This window comes from Psammomys obesus, unplaced genomic scaffold, assembly GCF_907164565.1.
Source record: "Psammomys obesus unplaced genomic scaffold, mPsaObe1.curated_primary_1811, whole genome shotgun sequence".
Lineage (NCBI taxonomy): Eukaryota > Metazoa > Chordata > Mammalia > Rodentia > Muridae > Psammomys > Psammomys obesus.
Window position 1 is genome coordinate 6,392,571 of NW_026596440.1, and position 24,521 is coordinate 6,417,091.

The following is a 24,521-nucleotide window of genomic DNA, read 5'->3' on the forward strand; positions in this document are numbered from 1 at the left end:
ACTGTGAAATGTAAATATGTAAAGTACCGGTTTTGCTAGTGGAAAATGTATGCAAGACCAATTTTTAATTGAGGTTAGAGTTAATCTACACCTGGTGTGTGTGTGTGTGTGTGTGTGTGTGTGTGTGTGTGTGTGTGTGTGGTAGAGGAGGGCTGATGCATGCTAGATGAGCTCTCCACTACTGAGGTACAAGTGGGTACAAATAAGTAGAATAAGTAGAAGTGGGCTCTAGCCCACTTGTTGCCTATTTAAAAAGGTGTTGTTTACCAGAATATTCCTTCTGTTGGTATTAGTAGGCCAGGACCTTAGAATTGTATAGCCAGTATTAATTTGGGTTTGTGGATGCCTTCTTGCCAGAATTTGATTTTAGGAACATTTACATTCAGAACAGCTAAAATATACATACTTGTTTCTATTTATTTTTTTAAAGCTTCTACGCGGATTTTGGACCACTCAATCTAGCAATGGTTTACAGATATTGTTGCAAGATAAATAAGAAGCTCAAGGTAAATCATCTAACTCAGGTTTGACTGACTGCGCTCCTAGTGTGTCTGAGAAGAACAGAGGAGACCTAGCATTTAAAATACCCAGAGTTTGAAAGAATGCTTACTCTCACAAAACAAAGCAGTCTGAGGCCAGGTGTGCTCAGGTGGGAGACCCCAAGTTCAAGGCAAGCTTTCGATAAACAGCAAGATCTTATCCAGAGAGAGAGAGAGAGAGAAAAGGCCTGCCAAGAAATTGGTGTGTTTTTAGGATGTCTTTAAACATACCAGAAGTTTTGAAGGTGGTGGAATGCACCTGTGATTTCATCAGTCTGGCTCTGGAGGATTGTTGTGTTCATGTGGTATACACACTGACTGTTTGAGACTATATTGTCTGACCTATACTGTAACATTCAAAAGTCTTATTTCTCGTGTGGTATTTAGAAATGTTCTTTGTTTTTACTTTTCTGAGTCTGGAGAAATGGCTCAGCAATCAGAGACCCACATGGAAACTCATGACTGTCTGTCACTCAAGTTTTAGAGGAAGTGACACCTTCTTCCAGCCTGTGTGCATTGGACAAACACATAGTACACATATGTACATGCAAACAAAAACACATTAAAATATTTTCTTCCTAAACTTATACTGCATATGTTTGTTTCCTAGAGGTTCTTCTGGGCTTTGAGGCACAATTACTGTGCAAGCCAGACTGGCCTAAAAGTGTCTGCATATGCTCATGGATACACGCAGCTTGTGTTTTCTAGTTTTAATGGAATAGGTCGTATTTGAGTTCTTTGATTCTGGTTTGTGTTGAGGAAGTTCAAATAGTAAGTCAAAGTAAGAGTCAGTTACTTAATGAAGTCCCTTCCTACCTGACCTGGTGGGAACTGAAGCCAGACAACGGAAAGGCTTCCCTTGCTTTGGCCGTCATTCTTCCTGCTTCCCTTTCAAAGAGAGCTAGCCAATGAGTGGACGAGGAGAGCGGATTCTGAGCTGGAAACTCACATACCAAGTTACTCTTCAACTTGGACCAGAGAGTAAGAGAACCAAGTATCAGCAGTATATCACTGAGTAGTCTTCTGATTGAACGCAAATCCCATTCCTTTATTTAAAAACTTGGAATTACCGATCAGACACTTAAGGAGTACCTAGCTGGGCATGATGGTATGTGCCTTTGATCTCAGTGCTTGGGAGGCAGACGGAGAGGCAGGTAATTTGTTATCAGCCTGATCTACATCGTGAATTTCATGCTAGTCAGAATGACATAGTGAGATCATGCCTTAATTTTTTTTTTAATTTTTTATTAATTACACTTTATTCATTTTGTATCCCCCCATAAGCCCCTCCCTCCTCCCCTCCCAATCCCACCCTCCCTCCCCTTTCTGCATGCATGCCACTCCCCAAGTCCACTGATAGGGGAGGTTCTCCTCTTCTTTCTGATCTTAGTCTATCAGTTCTCATCAAAAGTGGCTGCATTGTCCTCTACTGTGGCCTGATAAGGCTGCTCCCCCCTCAGGGGGAAGTGATCAAAGAGCAGGCCAATCAGATAATGTCAGAGGCAGTCCCTCTTCCCATTACTATGTAACCCACTTGGACACTGAACTGCCATGGGCTACACCTGTGCAGGGGTTCCAGGTCGTCTCCACGAATAGTCCTTGGTTGGAGTATGAGTCTTTGGGAAGTTCCCTGTGTTTATTACGTTCTGCGTGTGCACCTGCAGGCCAGAGGAGGGCATCAGACCTCACTATAGATGGTTGTCAGCCACCATGTAAGGTTGCAGGGAATTGAACTCAGGACCTTTGGAAGAATGGCTAGTGTTCTTAACCCCTGAGCCATCTCTCCAGCCCCCTAACATTTATTTTTGCTTAACAACACCATTACAAGTTTATGAGTAAGGGAGATTTTTTCCCCCTCCTGAGCATCACCTGTTACTACACATTTAGACACAAGTGTAGACTTCTTCCCAGGTCTCCTGAACAGCAACGGAAACACCTGTGGTCCTGTCTTTGGTTCCTTCCTCTTTTCTGCTTGTCAGTGGCAGTGCTTTGTTCTCATGGGGCCAGGAGGCTAACTGGAAGAGAACTACTGTTCTTTTGCCTTAGTTTTTGAAAGGGTGACTCTCTGCATGTGTGCACCTGTGCGAGTGTCCTCACGCCTAGCCTGTTGGAGACTTTTACTCTTGGCATCCACCAGAAATGAGAGACTTGCTGGAGGCACTGAAGAGGTGTTGAATACCAGTCCAGCTGAAGCCTCACTGCCCACATAGCATGTGAGGTTCAGAGCAGTCTGGATGAGGTGTGCTGCCAATGGCTGTCTGGGTTTTGTTTTTGCTTTTAATTGATTTTGGTCTCTTAGTCTATATAAATCACTAAGCAAAACTCTGTGTGCATTGATTGATGGTAGAGACGCTGGAACACTCAGACAAGCAGACAGTGAGATAAGTAGTACTTTCAAACCTACAGAACATAACTCTGTACCAGCCTTACCTGATGCATTTTGTTCACATCAGTGAAGAAGCACTGGGTGATGCTGGTCTTTCTTGTTGACTTCCTGGTGAGGTATGAACTACGTAGAGAAACACACCAGAAGAGGCCTTTCCGCTGCTGTCTCGTTTTTTTATTTCTTTATTATTTATACAGCATTCTGCCTGCATGTGAGCAAGGAGGTCAGAAAAGGGCACTATTATAGATGGTGCCCTTTATGAGCCACCATGTGGCTGCTGGGAATTGAACTCAGGACCTTTGGAAGAACAGCCAGTGCTCTTAACCTCTGAGCCATCTCTCCAGCATCTCAGCTGCTGTCTCATGGATTGTTTTTGTTGTGTATTCTTTTAACTAGTGTCTTTAGGATGTAGAGATTAAGTTTTTCTAAAGGATTTGATTTTATATGCGTGTGGGTTTATCATGCACATATGTCCATGCATGTATGTCTTTGTACCATGAATGTGAAGTGCATGGATATCCTGGAATAGGATAAGCTGCAGTGTGCAGGCTTCGTGTTGAATGCCTTTAATCCCAGGATTTAGGAGGCAGAGACCGCCAGGCCATTGGGATTTCAAGGCCAGCCTCATCTACCTAATGAGTTTAGGATAGCCAGGGCTAATATGAGACCATGTTTCAAGCAAACAGGCATTCTTCAGGCAATCTTCCCAGCTTCATACATCTCCTGTTACAGGAAGCCATGCTTTGTTGTTGATTTTTCACATTGGGACATTTATGACATGATCTTACATCTCAGAAAAAACAGGTCATTCTTGAGTGACAGTGGCCTCCAGTGAGAACATTAGTCCCCACAGGCTCTGGCTTCGTCAGTCTTTGTTCTTAATGTTAAAGTTCTATCCATAGCTTGTTCTTAATGTGAAAAGCTCCATTCATAGCTTTCTGAAATGACCCAAGGATTGGCCTGTCTTTAGGTATATGACGTTAGGTATATATCACACTTCCCATTCTCCCTTTCATTTTAAGTCACTCTGATGTCACAGTTCTCATTTCAGCACATCAGTGTTGTTCTTCTTAGAGGTTTTCACATCTAGATTGTTTATGCGTGTAAGATAGAGAATTTGTCACAAAGTAAAATTTTAGAAAACTTGAAGTGATCAAGAAAATACTAACGACAGTTTGTTTTGATGCAGTCCATTACAATGCTGAGGAAGAAAATTATCCATTTTACTGGCACTGATCAGAGAAAACAAGCGAATGCTGCCTTTCTTGTTGGATGTTATATGGTGAGTGTCACTGCCGCTGAGGGCCCAGCACTGCGCACAGCTGTGCTGCTTCACAGTCAGAGTTGGCATTTGAAACTACTCTTTCCTGAGATGCTGTTTTGGTTTGTTTCCAGAGGGGAATGTTTGTTTGCTTATGAAAACCATTCACCCAGGGAAAGTTATGCTCGTGTTGTGTTGGGAGGGTGTGTGAGTCACTACTCAGTGTTACTGTGAACCTAGGGCTTAAACATGTTTTTTTATTAAAGTTTTTGACAATTACTATGAAAAAGTTGTTATTCAGCTAGGTAAGGTGGTACCCGCCTATTAACCCAGCACTCAGGGAAGCAGAGGCAGTCGGATCTCTGTGTGTTCAAGGCCAACCTGGTCTACAAAAGTAAGTCCAGGACACCCAAGGCTGCACAGAGAAACCCTGTCTTTTTTTTTTTTTTTTTTAAGAATTTGCAGGAAAAAAAAATCATGCAGCGAAATTAGCTATTTTTAAAGAGTGAGTGTGTGTGTGTGTGTGAGAGAGAGAGAGAGAGTGAGAGAGACAGACAGAGCACAAGAGAGAACACACACGTGCTTTGGCACACGTGTGTGGGTCAGAAGACATCTCTCTGGAGTCGGCTCTCGCCTGCTACCAGGCAGGTCATAATGCTTGGTGGCAAAGACCTTTATCTGCTGAGCAGCTTCACTGGCTCATGATTTTCAGGATCCATGACTAATGACAACCTGGAGAATCAGTTGTTGGTGTGACAGCAAAACTTCCAAGCTGATTGTGAGGTCTTCTCTACAGATTGTCCAAGAGAAAGTCTGCATGGCCAGGACAGTTGTATCTCAGGGACAGGGTCCATATATACATGAATTCTCAGCCAGGCTTGCTTCTGGATTGGTCACTTTTCCCCTGTCCGGTGAAGCTCTAGTGGCCACATTGTGTGGTGCCAGCTGCTGCAGCTTCAGGGTAGAGAACGTCTCAGAAAATGGTTAGGGTATTGTGTAATCACAGGGTTAAAACCAGAAAGAAAGCACTGGATAATTTTTTAAGTATGCAGTTGTTCTTGCTGTGGATTTATTTTATTTTTTCAAGACTGGGTTTCTCTGTGTAATAACCCTGACTGTCCTGGGCTTCATTTGTAGACCAGTCTGGCCTTGAACTCAGAGAGGTACGTCTGCCTCTGCCTCAGCCTCCTGAGTGCTTGGGATTAAAGGCTGCACCACTGCCACCGCCTGCTCATTCTTACTGTCTTTGTTTGGTTCTGTGGAATAAACTCGGCCTCCAGCTTCTAGTCAGGTATTGTAACTTCAAGCTGTATACCTAGCCCATGGCTGGTGTTTCCTAACAGTGAGAAAGATGTGTCTTGATGTGTCTGATCCCACTTTGATGCACCTTTGACTTTGTTAATGGTTGTATTTGGGCACACAGAAGTTTAGTTTTGTTTTTGTGTTTTCATAGGTAATATATCTGGATTCAGATTTATTTTGAGAGGTTTGTCTTTGCATATCAATTCTGATTCCTTGTTGAGAATTTGCCAGGTGTACTGGCTGGTTTTGTGTGTCCATTTGACACAAGCTAGAGTCATCAGAGAGGAAGGAGCCTCAGTTGAGGAAATGCCTCATTAAGATCCAGCTGTAAGCCATTTTATCAATTAGTGATCAGTGGAGGAGAACCCAGACCCTTGTGGCTCAAGCCATCCCTGGGCTGGTAGTCCTCAATCCTCAGAAAGCAGGTTGAGCAAGCCATGTAAAGCAACCCAGTAAGCAGCCATCCACCCCACATAGTCTTTGCATCAGCTTCTGCTTCCAGATTCCTGTTCCTTGAGTTCACTGATAAATACTGCCAAATATACCTCTTCTCCCAAGCTTGCTTTTTTTCGTCATGTTGTTTTTGACACAGCAATAGAAACCCTAAGTAAAACACCAGGGCAAGCTGGGTAGATTTGGATATCCACCGGGAGAAGCCAGTCTGTGGGAAGATTGAAGTGTGTGGCTATGAAGGGTGTCTTTCAGGCCACGATGGGAGGATTAATGGGGGATTTTGGAGTGGTTCTGATGCTTGGTGGGGTAGCAGGAGAAAGGCTTCCAATAAAAGAAAGTTATTAATAATAGGAAAGAGTGTTGACATAAAGACACTTAAAAAGATAAAACACCTAAGTGAGCAAGGCTTCTTTTGTTTGAAGTCATTAGTTTTCTGGCTAAAGTCTTGTAGAGATGACTGCTAACCCCTGTGAACTGAAGTCTTGATAACTTTTTCTGGAGCTGTGAAAAGTTCAGAGCTAGTAAAGCTTGAGCAGTAGTGCTGAAACAAACCAAATGTATGGAAATATTTTTCAATTCAGTGGTAGGTTGAACACTTGACCTAGCATTCAAGGAGCTCTGAATACCAACTCCAGCATTGTAGTGGAAAGAGAGAGAGAGAGAGAGAGAGAGAGAGACAGAGAGAGAGAGAGAAACAGAGCAAAGAGGGGCTGAGGAGATAGAGCAGTAGGTTGAAGTGCTTGCTGTGCATGGCTGAGGCTCTGCATTCGTGTCTTCAGCACCCATGTGAAAAGATGGAGCACAACTACATGGGCCTGTAGCCCTAGCTCTGAGGAGTGGGGACAAGTGAGCTTCCAGTTCAGTGAGAGACCTTGGCTCAAGGGAGTGAGTTAGAGAGCAGTAAAGGAAGGCACCTGATGTCTTCCTCTGGCCTCTGCATATATGTGGGCAGATGTGTGCCCACACACTCATGCTCACTTAACTCATACACACATTTGTGTACATATACACACATATGTGCACATATATTTGCATACATACAGTTCACATGCACACACATACATATAAACATATATACGCACATTTACACATAGCAGTACTTCCATTTAACTATTTATTTGCTTGCTTATCTATCTATCTATCTATCTATCTATCTATCTATCTATCTATCTATCTTTTTAAAAAAGCCTTCATCCTTCCAAGACGCTTTGGTCAGCTAGAAGCCAAATTTCTTAAGGAAAAGGTAAAGTGAATAGCATTTGCTATTTGTGCAAATACATATTTTGTACATGGGTACTTGCCTGCCTACCGGTATGTATGTACTCCATATATATGCGCTGTACCTTCAGAAGTCAGTAGAGGGTGTCAGACCCCCTGGAGCTGGAGTTACAGGTGGTTGTGAGCTGCCTATTATATGGGTGCTGGGACTTGAACTTGGGTTCTTTGGAAGAGCAGCAAACTTTCTTAAACACTGAGCCATCCTTCCAGGCCCCATTTTTTGTTTTGCTTTTTTCTTTTAATTTGGGATTCAACCTAGGCCTTAATGCATGCTGTTTGGGTGCTCTACCATTGAACTACATTTATGTATCTTATTTGTGTGCTTGTGCGTATCATGCTACATGTTTGGCAGTCAGAGGACAACTTGCAGAAACCGTCCATCACCTTCTTCCCCCGCTTGCCCCAGCCTTGGTGGCAAGCTATCTTGCTGTCTTGAAGTCTGCCTTTTAAATTAAAAAACAGTACCATTATGTCTTACTGGTTATTATCTGTGGTTACATTCTCCTGTTAAGCTTTTCTACAGGCTTCATCACCCCTTCCTCAGGTTCCACATACTCCGAGGGCAGGACTTCTAACATTTTTCTCTGTAAGAAATAAACACAAAGCCTCCAAGGTAGACTCCATGACACAGCAGACTGTGCGCAGTGTAGCTTGCATGTTTGCTCTCCTCCATGGTCAGTACTTTACTATGGGAGAACTAATTGTAGGTTTCCTGGTAAGCATTTATAACTATTTTTTTAAAGCAGTTTTTATAGACCTTAGAATGGCTTACCTTGTAAGCATTCATATGGAAAACTATGGTACTAATTACTTCTGAGAATATATTAGCTCAGCAGTCTGTGTAGAATCCCACAGTCCGAGATTGCCTTAGCAATCAAGCTGAGAACCTTAGGACTTTATTTGATGGTGAACTTTTGGACCTCTGGTTCACTTTTTAAGGGAATTCATTGTTTTGGACTTTGAGTCAGGGCAAAGCAACTGGACAGGGCAGTACGCTGAGGTATCTGGAGGCTGAGGGTCAGATTGCATTCAGTGCTGATGGTGCAATGGAGACCATAGGGTAAAGCCAGGCGGAATGGTTATGGGCTCTGTAAATACTCTCCTGGGTAAACCTCTGTCCTGGGTGTTCTGAAAGGCAGAGAGCACAACCAGGCTATGTAAACATAGCAGCTAGGCCCACAGGCAGAAGACATAGGTACAACATTTCAGTGGCTCCAGGCTGGAGGCAGTTACTGCTCCCAGCTTGTCAGGCTTATTTCTGGTTCTCTCCAGTAAGTACCGCAGACACTGTGGTCCCTGGCATGTTGGCTGAGTGCTGTTACCTTTGACTCTTTCACCATGCCTGATTTTTGTTTGCAGATATGCTTATCTGCAGATTTGCTGTTATCTTCATTTTAGTCCTGGTTTTACACAGGATGGTTTCTTGTCTATAAACAAGGGCAGAGCAGTGGCCTCCTTTGGAGAAGATCAGACGACAAGGATTATGTAACCCACGGAGTATTTTTAAATGATTGTAGCCCTCCACCCCCATCCCATGTTTTAAAATTGAGATCATGGGCCAAGGGATATAGTTCAATTGGAGAGTGCTTGGCTAGCTTGCAGCAAGCCTTGGGTTTGATTTCAAATACTGAATAACCCTGATGTGACATACATGCTTATAATCCTTAACACTTGGGAGCTGGAGGCAGGAGGATGGAGAGTTCAGCTTAGGCTACATGTGACTATATGTTGAAAAACAAAACAACAACGAAGTTCAAAATGGGCTGGGCATGGTGGCACAAGCCTTTAACTCCAGTGCTGGGGAGGCTGGGGCAGGGCAATTTTTTCTAGTTTGAGTCTAGCTTGGTCTACATAGCAAGTTTCAGGTAAGCCAGGGTGAGATTCTGCCTCTAAAAACAACAACAAAGCCAAGATGACTAAAAAATTTTTATACATGTATGAAATTATTGAAAAAAAAAATGGGAAAAGAATTAAGAGTTTTTCTTTTTTCTTTTCTTTTTTTAAATTGTAGCAGTGTGCAGGGCTTTCACTCAAGGCCAGCTCACTCATTTTTATTAACAATTATCTCATTGTTTGTTTGGTTTTTGGTGGCAGGGTTTTCTGTGTAACAGCCCTAGATGTCTAAGAACTCACTTTGTAGAACAGGCTGGCCTTGAACTCAGAGATCTGCCTGTCTCTATCTCCAAAATGCTGGGACTAAAGGCGTGTGATATTATACCCAGCTGGTAATGAGGCATTTGATAGTCTGGACATATCTAAAAAGGACAACTGCAATATTAGTAAAAGTAATTCACAAAGCTAAAGCTATTGAAAGGTAAGGAAGGTCAGCTGATGTTTTTATTTTTTGTTTTCTTTAAAGCAGGGCAGAGCTTTGCAGCTCAGGTTGATTTCAGACTGAATCCTCGTGCTTGAGCTGTCCTAGGACCGAGATAACAGGCCTGGGCCACCATGCCCACTACCATCTGATTAATTTTTAAAAGTGAGTTAGGGGGCAGGGCTCAGTTGCTAAGATACTTGAGGATCTGATTTGATTCCCAGAACCCATATAAAAAAGCTCAGCGTGGCTGTAGGCACTTGAAATCTCAGTGCTGGAGGCTTGGAGATGGGAGAGTCACAACTCAAGCCCAGCTGAACTTCAGGACAGTGAGAGACCCTGTTTTAGAGAAGGTGGACTACCTTCGTGAAGGTAACACTTGAGGCTGTCTCCCGGCTTCCACGTGTACACACACACACACACACACACACACACACACACACACACACACACAAAGAAAAAAATGTGGAATTTTTGTCGTTTATTTATGTAGATCTGTGAGTTAATATGTATTCTGCCTACCTTTTAGTAGCTAAATATTGATTTTGTGCACATACTATGGTGATTTGGAGAGAGTTTTGTTTTGTTTTATGCTCAGTCAAATTTTTGGCACAGGAAGGACTGTGTCATCTGTCTGACATGTGAAAATAGTTACAGGAGCTTTTAAAGGCTGAAAACATTGTGACATTTTCTACATAAAGAACATTTGCAAATAGTTTATTGATTTCTCTTGTGGCTGTGTTTGTTGTTGGGATCCAAATGCCTTTTGTCAAGCTGGCGCAGTCAGTGACCGGTGGGATACCTGGTCTTGACGAATTATCAGAGCCCCGAGTGTGCGGATGAAGCTTCAAAGTGTGTATAAGAACACAAATGCGAAGCACATGTTTAGTTGGGTTTTCGTTGCTGGAGGCCAGGCTTGTCAGAATTAAAGCCATGTATGACCGAGTAGGGATGCTTTTCTAGGTCGCTGAGTCACTTAGGGGCACCTTCCAGTATTCCAGGGTCACAGGTCCTCACACAGGACCCAGAACTTGTATTCAACGATTAAAAAAAAAAAAAAAAAGGATGTACTGAGATGGTCTAGAAGGGACCCCTGTGGCTTTTGTTTGTTTGTACCAGAGGCATGCCACTCAAGCAGGCTTTGTGTTCCTGGCCTTATGCCTCTGGCCTCAACTTCCAAATAGCTGGGACCACAGTTCCTGTTTGTCTGCCTTTCTCTCTTTCTTCTCTCACTCTCTCTCTCTCTCTCTTCCTCTCCCTCTTTCTCTCACACACAGTACCACGCCCACCTCTCACTCCCCACTCTGTTTTCAGTGATTTAAAAAGGACCTTGTACAAGGACCTTGTAAAATCCTACTGTCTTAAGTATTTCCTACAATACTTTATAGTTATGTGTGTTTGTTTTACATGTCTGTATTTGTGTACGAATGGAAGTCAAACAGCAACTTTGGGGCTTCAGTTCCCTCCCCTTTGTGAATACCAGGGGTAAAAGCCAGGGTGTCAGGCTCTGTGGCAAGCACCCTCTCTGCTACAAAGTGCTTAATTCTTCCTTTGGAATTTCTGCTGCTAAATAAAAATTATGACTGGTCACATCACAAGTCTTCACTGGTCATGTGACTTTGCAGTTTTGTTTAATTGGTTTTATAAACTGTGCTACTTCCTTACTCCCGGGTGTGCTACTGTGTAACCTACTGCTGCCTAAGTCACCGACTTAATATGGCCGTGAGTGACCTGCTTTTATTGATTTAAGGGTCTCATGTAGCTCAGGCTGCTCTTAAAATTGCCATATCTTATTTTATGTGGTGCTGGGTACAGAAGCCAGGACATTGTGCCTGCTGGGCACAAACTCCACCTCCACCAAGTATTCTCAAGTTTCCTTAGGTTAGAAGTAGGGAGTTGCAGCTCTTAGCCATGTGGGTTGGGTTTCCAGTCTCCTGGTCTTGTCTAGAGGTGGCTCATTCACACCCCTGACAAGTCACTATTGAACTTGGCAGCAGGTGCTCCTCACCGTGATCTGGTCCCGATTGCCCCAAGATGACAGTTTGCTTGAGCCAGCATGAGGGATCTCAGGAAAAGCAAGGCGGAGTCACATTCTCTATGCCCTAATCCCAAAAGCCCCACTCTGCCAGTTCATTTTCCCCCTCTTTTACGTGTTTACGTATATTTATTTGTTATGTGTGTGGGTGCTTTGCATGTGCGCCTGTGCATGGCATGTGTGCCCATGGAGGCCAGAAGACGGTGTCAGACGCCCTGGACCTGGATTTACAAGACCATTGTGAGCCACTGTGTATATGTTGGGAGTAAAAAAAGCCCCTCTGTAAGAGCAGCTGGTGCTCCTAACCACCGAGTCATCTCTCTAGCTCTACACTCATTTCTGTAATTTCTGATAGTGCACATATTGTCCCTGTTTCTGTAAGAGAGGGCAAGTTGAAAGTGGGAATACAAGGAGCTGAGATTCTTTGGGACTGTCTTGGAATCTGTCATAGTGTCTAATCTTTCTCTTGGTAATCATCTGTTTCTTGGCTTCAAAATAGCATCATGACATTCAAGTGGGCATTCGGTGTACAAAGCATCTGATATAAATACCCTGAAAGAATTTGCCAAGGCATTTCTTGTGTCCAGATAACCAGAATTAAAACTCAAAGTTGCTTTCAGCTTATCTGGTTAAGTCTTAATTATGTTTGTATGGTCATTCCCCAAACAGATTTCAAACTACACTTTTTTAAAGTTCACCATTGGGAATCTGGAGTTCCCCCCTCCTACCTCCCATGCATGGGGGAAAAATGCTGCATTGTTCTGTTCTTTGAATTAAACTTGTGTTCTAAGACTAACCCACAAATATTAATGCATTAAAGGCTATTTTGTTTTGAAGTTTAGAAGAAAAGCAGGACATTACCATTTTGATATTTAAAGAAACCAAGGAGCTACAGTCTTCGTGGGATAAGAGTTTCCTTAAATTGATGTTTGAGTAAAAACTTAGATAGTTTTGTATAGTGAGGATGGTCTTGGGATGCATAGAGGAATTCTGAAAGAGGGCTCTCTGGATTTTGTTTGACTTGTTTGGTTATGTATAGGCACATTTGTACATGGATACACAGGAACTCCAGCTCCTTCACCCTGTTGACTTCCAGGTGCTCTGGTTTTACATATTTATTAAGGAATACAATGTCTTGGAGGGTTGTCTTCTTCTGCTGCTTCTTCCTTCCTTCCTTTCTTTCTTTGTTTCTTTCTTTCTTTCTTTCTTTCCTTCTTTTCTTTCTTCTTCTTCTTCTTCTTCCTCTTCCTCTTCCTCTTCCTCTTCTTGACAGTTCTGTTTATTATAACTCCTGTAACCTTCAGGAGCTCTCTTGTCTGAAGTGTCTTATGCAATTAGGAGTTTTATTAGTGTGATGTCTGATCTGATCACTAATAAAACTTGCAGTGACCCAAGGTGCCTTTATCTCAACAGACAGGAGATGGAGGCAGGAAGATCTCTGAGGCCAACCACAGGGCTACCTGGTGAATCCCTATCAATCAATCAATCAATCAATCAATCAATAAGCAGTTGCAATGAAATAGTAGCTATGATTATCACCCTCTTATTACCTGAAAAAATGCTAACTGTCCATTTGAAAGAAAAATGTTGCCTTTTCCTACGTTAGTCAACATGGCCATGAGTCTCTGGCACGACTCAAAAGATGGGTGGAATCATCAGTTTTCTATTGCTTTGGGATTATCACACATAATCAACAAGGCTTTTACCACAAAAATGTCAAATGACGCAGATGGGTTAAACCTTCCCAGATTGAACCAAAATAAACCTTTTTATTTTCTGTATAGGATGATTAAGAATCCTAGGTATTTTCTCACAGTAGTGGAGATCTAACACAGTTGCAAATTGAAGCAAAGTCTAGCATAAAATTGTATTTTTTCAGCTATAAACCTGTGGCCTCCTACCCCATAGCCAAAACCATGTATCTTCTAGAAGGCCACTGCGAAGTTGCAGTCTGTGGGATGAAGAACTCCAAGATTGCAGTGGCAGTCACATAAGTGTTGAAGTTCTCAACTCTGATCTTGTCCTTTACTGTTGCAGCCAATAGGACCAGTATCCAATGTTGTAGGATACTTGATCCCATTTTGAACCTTGAGATTGTGAACTGTAAAAACCTGTTTCTTGTTTGGTGTGGTTCAGCCCTACCACATAAACTTCCTGTTTATTATAAACAGGTAATTATGGTGTGGCTCAGCCCTAGCACACAACTTTAATCCTAGAGCTTTCTGTACACAGAATTTAATAAAGTTAACCCTAGGTCAAGAGGCAGAGCAAGAAACCACTGACATGGATGAAGGAGTAGGAGGGACTTTGAGATTAAGTGTATTTAAGACAGCATGGAAAAGTAAAAGAAACCTTTGGTTTTTCCTCCTGGGCTGTTGGGTGAGGTAGCAGGCCTTCTCCTCCTGGGATGTTTGTCAGCTCAGCTAGCAAGCTTTGGCCTTGGGCTTTTGGCTTTCGGCTTTTTGGCCTTTTTCTTCTGGGACGTTGGCTGAGTAGGACAATCAGCTGGATGCTTTCTCTGCCTCCCTGAGCAGAGAAATATTTGGTTCTAGAGTCTTCGTTGGTAAAATTGAACATTTTGGGATTTTTTAAAACTTATAAACAATCCAAAACAGTGACAAGGCAATGAAAATCTGATTTTGATAGATTTTATTTCTTTGTTAAGACACGCCTGTAGGGCATCCCCCAGGTTTTGTTTAGGTAGCAAATTTCATGATGCAGCCTAGTTTAACACCTGCAGGTTCAAACTCTACAAAGTACATGTCATAGGAAATGTGTTTTGAAGTCACTTTTCTCTTGCTACTTGCTGTTTCGTGTACCAATTACCAGGCAATTCACAGGGAGCAGTGGCATCCCGAAGGGTTTTTAAATTTGGTTTTGGGTTTGGTGTTAGAGGTTTTTTAAACAATGGAGAAAAGACAAGACTTTGTTAGGGTTATCTGGTGTTAGGCAGTTTTACAGTACTGTAACACTCCTGCGATCATACCTTGCAATAAGGAGGGCGTCGTGACTGAGTGTGGTTTTACGTTGATGCCTGTGACGCCTGTGGTCAGTTTGTACTGGGGCTTTGAGGCCTGTGATGGGGGTGGGGAGTCACAGTGGAGCTTGTGTAACAAGCTGCTTCTTGTCTGTTCAGCAATTGAAAGAAGAAACTGCAGAGTCCCAAAGTCTTCTTTAAGGACACTCCAGTGACCTAAACCCTTTCACCCCCCTCTCCGTGGCAGCAAGCTGAGGAGCAAACTTTAATATACGGCCTGTGGATGCTGTTCCAGGTCAGTCTTAGCAAGGGACCCCTGGAGATTATAAGGGTGGTCTAGTTTCATGTGTTGCTGTGATAAAATATCTCCACAAGCAGGTTAGGATTGGAAGGGCAGCTATTTGGCTTACAATTGCAAGTCACAGTCCATTACTTAGGGGAAGTCAAGGTAGGAACTTACCACATCCACAACTGAGCAAAAAGAAACAAATGCATATAATCTCGCCTATCAAAAAAAAAAAGAAAAAGCTGGGCGTGGTATCGTTAGTTTTTTGTCCCAGTCCTCAAGGAGGCAGAGGCATGCAGAGTGCTGTGGCTTTGAGGCCAGTCTGGTCTACAAGGTGAGTCCAGGACAGCTAAGGCTTCACAGAGAAACCCTGTCTTGGGGAGGGCGGGTAGGTGTTGTTGAGTAAGGGGAGTTCAGTGAGAGTATAAATGATATTCCTGAGAAAGGTTTGTTGTGCTTGAAGACTTGATTAGGTTCCCTTTCTCCCAGCCTCAGGAGGCAGAGGCAGGTGGATCCCTTGAGTTCAAGATCAGCCTGGTCTACAGACTGAGTTCCAGGACAGTCAGGGAACACATTTCTTTGTTCTTAGAATTGATTGACATTTTGCTGGACCCTTTTGTAATGCCCCTGAGGATAAGTAAATATTTGAGCATTCTGTTAATTAGTGTGTTATTTTCCTGGTGTGGTGACAAAATACCTATCAAGAACAACATAATGATAGAAAGATTTATATTGGCTCATGGTTGAAGAGAGCTCAGCCCATCTTGATGTAGTTCGTGTAGAAGGATGTGGCTGGGATTCCTCACTTCTCAGCTGACAAGGACACAGGGAACATGGAATCTTGCCTAGTCCCCATCTAAAACTTCAGCCCTTGAGAGGGCATGTCTTTTATATCTTTAGCTAAACCTCTCTGGAAGTTCCTTCAGACACTCCCAGAGGAGTGCCTTCTGGATGATTACAAACTCAACCAAGTTGACAGTGGCGATGAACCACCACAGCTGCAGTTTGTGGTCTTTTAAGAAGCAGTCCAGACACTGGGAAAGCAGTCGCTTATAGCTGTTAAAGCAAAAAGCATCCTCTGGGAGCTGTCAGACTTTTATCATTAGTTCTGACATCTAGCTTTATGTTTAAAAGACTCTTGTTACATTTATTTGTTCCGTGTGTGTGTGTGTGTGTGTGTGTGTGTGTGTGTGTGTGTATGCATGCGTTCATGCACATATGTATGGAGACCAAAGGTAGACATGTGTCTTCTCCGTTATTTTCCACCTCATTTTTTAAGGCAGGATTTCTCACTGACCCTGAGGCCCATCAATCTGACCACTGAACTTCAGGCATCTGCCTGTCTTTTGCACCCCAGCACACTTGGGGTTAGAGACCTGCACTACTATGACCATCTTTTCCATGGGTCCTGGGGATCTGACTTGGAGTCCTTGCATTTGCATAGTGATCCCATCTCCAAGGAACCCCAACTGTGGTCTTTTAATCCTTGTTTTATTTGTTTTGTTTCGGGACGAAGTTTCTCTGTGTAGCCCTGGCTGTCTTGGAACATGCTACATAGTCCAGGCTGGCCTTGAACTCAGAGGTCCACTTGTCTCTGCCTTCTGAATACAGGGATTAAAAGCACTCACCACCTTGCCTGTTAACTATTTAAAAAAAATACTTTGTTACTATTTTTTTAATAATTGCTTTTACTCCAATGATAGGCTTACATTTAAAGCAGCTACTATGAAGTGTTTTAAGTTTTCCTTCTGTAAGTATGCACATTGGGTTCAACACAACAGACAGAGCCTTGGAGTCTGTCCATTTATGCGTGGACCAGGAGGTGCTTCCAGCTGTGCAAACAGCTTCCACACACAGTATTAAGCACTGGAGCTAAGAAGCTTGTAGCCTGGTGGTGGTGGCCCATGGCTTTAATCCCAAGAATGGGGAGTTTTCTGACTCTGAGGCCAACCTGATCTACAGAGCAGGTTCCAGGACAGCCAAGGCTACACAGAAAAACCCTGTCTCAAAAAAAATCAAACCAACCAACCAAACAAACAAACAAAAAAAAAGAGCTTATAATTAACTTAGATTAATTTAGTAATTCTCCCCCTCCCCCCTTTTATGCTGTCTTGGTTCTGGGGATCAAACTCAGTGTCTTGTGCATTGCTGAACCTGTGCCCTGATGCTGAAGTACACTTCTAACCTAGATTCGATATTTTACTATTGTAATTTAAAATCAATGTTCCATAGATAAACTTTGGAATTTAGTTTTGTTTTGGTCTTCATATGTGTCTAAGCGAATGCATGTGGGTTCCTGGTTCCTTCATGGGAGTTGGGGACACCGTGCATTCAGTGGTAGCAGGTGGTGGTTGGGGAGAAAACCAGCGACTCCTTCTGATGCAGGTGAATGAAGCTCTCAAGTGAAAAGCCTCAGCAGTATAGTTGAGGAAAAGACTTCAGGCCACAATCAAGGTATCCCAGAATGAACCACAACTGTCAAAAACGGGGGTGGCCAGGTGTGGCAGAGCATTCATTCCTGGGGTAGGTGGATCTCTGAGGTCAAGGTAAACCCAGTCTATACAGTGAGTTTTAGGTCAGCCAGGGCTACTTGCACAGCGCATGAGAACTCTTGTCTCAACAAAAAGGAAGAAAGGAAAGGAGATGTGAGGCAGTGCACTCAATCCATAGCACTATCTGCTATATATGTATGTATACAAATATATACATATATTTTCCTTTAAAATTCTTTCAAGACAAGCACACTGTACGTCACATGTAAAGATGCGATCTACTCACAGAGCCTGAGCATTGTTACTGCAGGATGTTTGTGTGTGTACATATAAACATACACGCATACACATGTGCACATATACATGGTGCTCAAACACCTGAATCTGGAAAATGCGCTCTTAAAATTCTTCACTTGTTAGCACAGGTGGTTGCAGTGTTGGTTTGCTGAGGTTGGTGTGGAGAGGAGGAACCTCTGCAGGTTGAGACAGACAAGTAACCCTCTCATAGCACTCTGGGAGCCTGAGAACTTGGTTCTGCCATTTGGCTAAGAGTTTGTGTGAAAATGGCTTCTTGGTAACAGCTGTGACATTTAGAAGTAAAATGCCCTTTTCTTTCCAAATATAGGTTATATATTTGGGGAGGACTCCAGAAGATGCATATAGAACATTAATCTTTGGAGATACAGCCTATATCCCTTTCAGGTAAATGTATAGATGGTCTGGTATATGCATTGGATCAGAGCCTTACCAGGAAACCTTTTAGTGGTAATTCTTGGGGAGGAGGGACACAGAAAATGAAGGCCTGGCAGGAAGGCCTGTTAAGTGGTGTGACGCCACAGATCCAAGCATCTTGAGAGTGATGCAGCTGAAATGTAGGGTGGAGCAGGTCTCCCTTGGCTGGCAACCAAGCTGTGATGTGGTCAGGAGGGTCCTGGTGGGACTGTGCCCATCACTACCCCAAGCTCCTGTGCAACTGACCAAGGAGTTTCTGTATTCAGTCCCTTCTCAGCAGGAGGAACTTCCTGGTTCATCCCTTGACCCCTTTTCCTCCTGGAGCTCAGCAAGCAGAGGTAGTGGGTGTGGCTCCTAATGGAGAGCCACCTGCAACAAAACCTGTCAGGCAGCAGTGTGCGGAGGCGGTGGGAGTGGGCAGCTCTGTGAGTGCATAGCAGCCTAGCCTCCAGCCTCCAGCCTCCAGGGCCATTGCCTTGAAAGACTTTTAAAGGGAAAAAGTGTTTTAAAAGCTACGAGCTATATGGCATCTTATAGATGACTCCTGGGGTGTCTTCCTAACTTCTTCTGACCTCCTTCTCAGCTAGCCCAGTGAAGCCCTTGAAATAGGGCTTCCATTGCTGCGGCAATGCCTCAGGGACTATCCCAAGTGTTCTGTGAATTGCGGTGGGTAGGGAGAAGGAACTGAGCTGAAGTCGCTCATTTTTTCTACTTGTAACAGCAAGCATTTGTGTAGGTTTGAAGCAGTTCTTCTATCTGTGGTCCCGGCTCATGTATAGATTGCAGCACAGTAATGACCGTGCTCTCCAAAGGGTGAATCCCTTGTTGCCATTCTCACAGTTTACAACACAAGGGCCCAAAACTCAAACAGGCTTACTTCCTGCTTGAATGGAGCACCTCAAGCCCAGTTCTCACTACAACCTTCCCAGATAGTCCTGATTTGCCTTTCTCTCATTAGATCTTTATTTATTTTTGAGACAGGCTCTTGCTATGTAGGGTTTACTGTCCTGGAAGTCTCTATGTAAACTAGGCTGGCCTCAAAATGAAGAGATTTTCCTGACCTCTGCCTTCTGAATGCTGGAATTAAAGATGTGTGCCACCATGCTCAGCCTAAGCTTGCTTGCTTCTTCCCTCCCTCCCTCCTTCCTTCCTCTACCCTCCCTCCCCTCCTTCCATCTCTTCTTCCTTCCTTTCTTTCTTTCTCTCTCTCTTTCTTTTCTTTCTTCTCCTTCCCTCCCTCCTTTCTTTCTTTCCCTTCTTTTCTTCTTTCTTCTCTCCTCTCCTCCCCTCCTTTTCTTTTCTCTTTCTTCTCTCCTTTCCTATGCCTCCTGAATGCTGGGATTAAACTTGTGCCCCACCACACCCTGTAACCTATGATTATTATTACATTATATCACTTATTCTCTGTCTTACTGAGAAAATAGTCTAAAGGAGTATACTTGTATTACTGTTGTCTGTAGCAATGCTCTTCTTCTTAGTTTTGTTGTACTTTTTCTGAGTGTGTCTCTTTTCTCTTTGTTTGCATTGTCCTTTGATCCTTTTGTTGCCACTTGCCAAATGCTAGGGTTATATTATGCCTGTCATGTAGTTGTTAATGGCTTGCTTTGGTTATCAACAGTTTTGCTGTTGCTGTGTCCTTTACAAACTTGAGCCTTGGTTCATACTTTGAAGATAGGAACAATGGTGGTATCTACCTGTAGGGGTTATATGCACAAAAAAGAAGGAAGGAAGGAGAGGAGAGAAAGAGGAAACAAAACCAAAAAAGACAGTGCCTGCCCCATGTAGTGTTTGTTCAGTCTTCATAGTCCCTTCTCCTTTTTCAAAGTTTGATACAGTTGGGAAAAAAAACCACTAATGTTAACAAACACAGACATTGCATCGTCCGAGTGTAGTGTTTATAGAGTGAACTCAGGACAGTGTACAAGTGCACCCTGTACCACTGAGCCTGCACCCCAGCACAAAATACTAATCTGCATTGTACAGCCAAGTTGTGTGTGTGTGTGTGTGTGTGAGAGAGAGAGAGAGAGAGAGAGAGAGAGAGAGAGAGAGAAAGAGAGAGAGATTGCCACACTCTGGGATTTAGAACATGGCTGTCATACCAAAGTCCCCTCCTGTGCATTGCGGGCGGTTGTCGCCCTCCCATGGAGACCGCCCGTAGGCCACCTCTCCCATCACTTAGGCTTCTTTGCTTGTGACCTTCACCTGTGTGGAATCATCCATTGTCACGCTGAGGGGATGGCTCAGCAGATAAGGCACTTGCTGCACAGGCCTGGGGACCAGAGTTTAGATTCTCCACAACTCACATGAATGCTGAGTGGGTATGGCAGCCAGACTGTAATTCCTGCTGAGGCCTGTCATTGGTGGGCTCTGGGTTTGTTGAGAGATCTTGCCCCGATGAATAAGGTAAAAGAACAATTGGGGATGATTCATGATGGCTCAGTGGAGAGGAGTGGGGTGTGCTTGAAGTCAAGGTGTTCATGAAGCGAATATGTGTGTTCAGATAGTTCAAGGCAAGTCGTGAGCAGAGCAGGCCTTGAGCCATTTTTGTCCTTGAAGACATCATGCATCACATTTTTTGCAAGATTGAAAGTCTTTAAATAGGTTGGAGAATTAATTGTAGGTCATACTAAATTAATGCTAGTAGTTAACAGTCCCTGCAGTGTCCTTGAGAGTTCACTCTCTCCCGCCGATTGCTGATAGGGCCGGTGCACTGTCTGAGGGAGCTGTCTACCAGGTAGTTTTGCTCAGATATGGAGTGACTCTACCAAAAGCGTTGGATGCTTTTGTTCCTGAGATTTTTATCAGAATTCTGACTCTTAAGAATTAAAGAATGAGCCGGGCACGGTGGCTCATGCCTGTAATCCCAGCACTCAGGGAGGCAGAGTCAGGCTGATCTCTGTGAGTTCGAGGCCAGCCTGGTCTACAGAGCGAGTCCAGGACAGCTAAGTCTACACAGAGAAACCCTGTCTCAAAAAAACAACAAACAAACAAAATTAGAAAAAATGACACAGTTAATGTATTGAAAGTTCTAGCTTATAGGGGCAAAATGCTTGTGACTGTGCTGTACAGATCACTGGAGCCGAACATGTTGGTTCTGAATTCTAGTCGGCTCTGTGTCAGGGTGAGTGTGATGTGGAACACTAATGGAGTGACACTTTGGGATTTCAGAGATGCTGCCTACGGAAGCTGCAGTTTCTACATTACACTTCTTGACTGTTTTCACGCAGTGAAGAAGGTGAGTGTCTTGGAGAAGATGAGGCATTCTTATATACAGGTCTGTTAGAATTTCTTTAGAAGAGGTGTGTAAGGTCGGAAGTATTTCATTCCCAGTTAACATTAAGTGACCCCAAACCAATAAACAACTCCTTCTGACTTTCTGATTGCTTTCGGGCATCAGTGGGATGGAAAGGGCACTTACAGATAGGGCAGGCTGGGGTTTTCATTCAGTGGGATGAGTGTTGCTGAGCATGTGAGGGGCCACGGGCTTAAGCCCAGCACCACAAAGACAAGGCACAAGTAAGAGAGTTAAGAAATCTGGTTCTAGATACAGCATTTGCTTGGAGTAAATGGAGTGGGGAGAAGAACCCAGTGGCAGAGTGTCAGCTTATATATGCCCAGTCCTAGGTCCAGTTCCCCACACCAACAACACAGTAACTGTGGGATTCAATTCTTTCTCCAGGCATTGGACTTTGAAGTCAACAGGCAGTTAGTTAGTTGCAAAGTTTTATGTATAAATAAGTTGGTCACAGTTGCCTTGTCAGAAAGTTTCAGGATTAGGAGAGTGGGTAGGGACCTAGCAACAAACAGGAGAACAAAACTCCACAACCTCTGAAAGTTCAGTATGGATACAGTGGTTCTTTCTAGGCTGTCTCCTGGTGCTTAATAGAAAATTGGCATTTGTTTATACCTTTGTTCATAAAAATTTTCTTTTGGATTTTAGGCAATGCAGTATGGCTTCTTTAATTTCAACTCATTTAACCTTGATGAATATGAACACTATGAAGTAAGTTCTGGTTTAATGTTTTCAGTCTCTCTCCGCTTTTCTGAAGCACCATTGACCAACATTATATTAGAGTACAAAATAATGCTTTTAATTTAGTAGTTGTTTTAGTTGTTGTAGTAGTATTGTTAGTGTGTGTGTTTGTGTGTGTGTGTGTGTGAGAGAGAGAGAGAGAGAGAGAGAGAGAGAGAGAGAGAGATGTATAGGTGAGTTTATGGGGTCAGAACACATCTTTGCCGGGTCAGTTCTCTTCACAGTTACATGGGTTCTGGGGCTCAAATCAGGTCTTCAGGTTTGTGTGGCAAGTGCTTGGCCTATTAAGCCACCTCACCAGATAATGTTTTGATGGGTATATGCTTGGAAATGGTTCCCAGAGTTAGGCTCCTTCACGGCTGTGTTTTCTCCAGTGCGTGTGCTGGGGACACTTAAGATGCAGGAACAGCCTGTATGTGAGACCCAGAGCTTATTACCAGAAATGCTCTCCTCAGAATCCCACTGTGTGCCACAAAGTTTTCACTGTTTTACCCTACCTAAAGAAATAAGGAAAACAACAACTTCCTTATCTTCTTCTTCTTTCTCCTCTTCCTTCTCTTCTTCCTCCTCCTGCTCCTCCTCCTCTTCTTCTTCTGGGGAGGTGCTTCAGTGAGGAATGGAGTTTAAATGCCCAGAACCCACAAAAATACTAGGTGGGCATGATGGCCTGCCTGTATATCAGTCAGCCAGTATTGGGGCGGGGGGCACACTAAAAATCCAGGAGCAGAGCTAGGAGGTGGCTTAGTAGATAAGGTGCTTATTGTGCAGGAGCAGTCTGATCTATAGCACCGTAAGAAGAGCCCGGTGTGGCAGGAATCACCTATAATGCTGGCCCTAGCAGGGTGCAGAGTGCAATATCCCTGGGGCTCACTGCTCAGCTCTTGTAGGCAAGTCAGAAGGCCCCAGGTTCAGTGAGAACACTTGTTTCCAAAAGAAAGGTGGAGAGAGTCAAACTTCTGGCTTACTCACATGACGCGTGCACACACACACACACACACACGCACACATGCATGCTCATATTGTAATATGGAATATTATTGACTGAATTCTCTGGCTCTGCTAGGAGCTCTGGATGGAGCATGAGCTGGAGAGATGGCTCAGTGGTTAAGGGCACTGGCTGCTCTTCCAGAGGTCCTGAGGTCAGTTCCCAGCAACTATGTGGTGGCTCACAACCATCTGTGATGAAATCTGATTCCCTCTTCTGGTGTGCATGAAAACAGAGCGTTCATATACGTAAATTAAATAAAAAATTCTGTAAAAAAGAAGAAGATGGAGCCTGAGAAAGTATCTAGGCAGGCAGATGCGCAGATATTTTTTATACCTTTAGCATAAATGCTAAGAAAAACAAAATCCTTGATTCTCGCATCCTTCCTCCAAACATATGAGCGATGTTGCTGCCTGCGGGCCCTTTGTCTCCTGCTGTAGGTATTGTGAGAGAGAGGAGGCTCTTCAGACATGCATCCATGCATTCATACCCCATACCCACACACAACTAGCTTTCACTGTCAATTCTAAAGACCTTTTCTTTAAAAATCTACAGTACAATTGAAGCCTGAGCATATATATCCAGGAGTTCACTCTTGCCAACTGTATCTTCCTTGCAATACTACTCTGTTCCTAAAGTGTAATATTTAACTATCTCCTTTAGTGACATATATAAGTAAATTACTAATGTCCACCCCCACCCCTTTTTTCGCCTGACCCTATAAAACTAAACAGGTAAAGTGTTTGCTATACAGACACGATGACCGGAGTTTGGATCCCTAAAAGCCACATAAAAACCAGACAGGCAGGCATACGTGGCCAAGACCTGTAATCCCAGCACTGAAAAGAAAGAGTCAGATGGTCCCTGGGGTGAGCAGCCTGAGTTAGAGTCTGGCAGCTCCAGCTTTAGCAAGAAACCGTGTTCCCATAATGAAGTGGAAAGTGATTGAGCATCAGATGTTAACTTTGGGCCTCCACACATGTGAACATACACACACGTACACCATACACACATACACACTTAAAAAATAAATTTTCTAGGTCTATGAGCTAAAAATGGCAATTAGTACATGAAGTGCAATGTTTCTGTTACTGCGATTGCTAATGATTTTTTTCCTTTTGTCACTAATTCTCTCCATCACACTCAATTGCCTTTTTTAAAAAGTCTGTGTTATTCTGGGTGTGGTAGAACATGCTTGTTATCCCAGCACTTAGGAGGCAATGGCAGACAGAGCTCTGTTGAGTTCAAGGGCATCTTAGTCTATGGAGCAATTTCAGACCAGACAAGGTTATATAGTGAGACCCTGCCTCAAAACAAAGGAAGGTAGATAGCACCTGAAGAATGACACCCAAAGCTGTCCGCTGTCCTCTGTCCTCGGCACACACATACATAACATAATGTGTGTTTCGTTATTTCTCCTCTGTGGAGACTGTGCTTTTATCTGACTC

At 43.5% G+C, this 24,521-nt stretch overlaps 1 protein-coding gene across 11 annotated transcripts in view; it reads left to right on the forward strand.

Moving 5' to 3' along the window:
* Positions 1 to 24,521, forward strand: part of Cdc14b (cell division cycle 14B) — an 82,051-nt gene that overhangs the window by 30,830 nt on the left and 26,700 nt on the right. For all 11 annotated transcript variants that reach the window (XM_055598021.1, XM_055598020.1, XM_055598028.1 and 8 more), the window contains exons 3-7: positions 431 to 506; positions 4,115 to 4,207; positions 17,949 to 18,025; positions 21,224 to 21,290; positions 21,996 to 22,058. In XM_055598021.1, the coding sequence (XP_055453996.1) occupies positions 431 to 506; positions 4,115 to 4,207; positions 17,949 to 18,025; positions 21,224 to 21,290; positions 21,996 to 22,058 (376 nt within the window). The remainder of the gene's footprint in view (positions 1 to 430; positions 507 to 4,114; positions 4,208 to 17,948; positions 18,026 to 21,223; positions 21,291 to 21,995; positions 22,059 to 24,521) is intronic.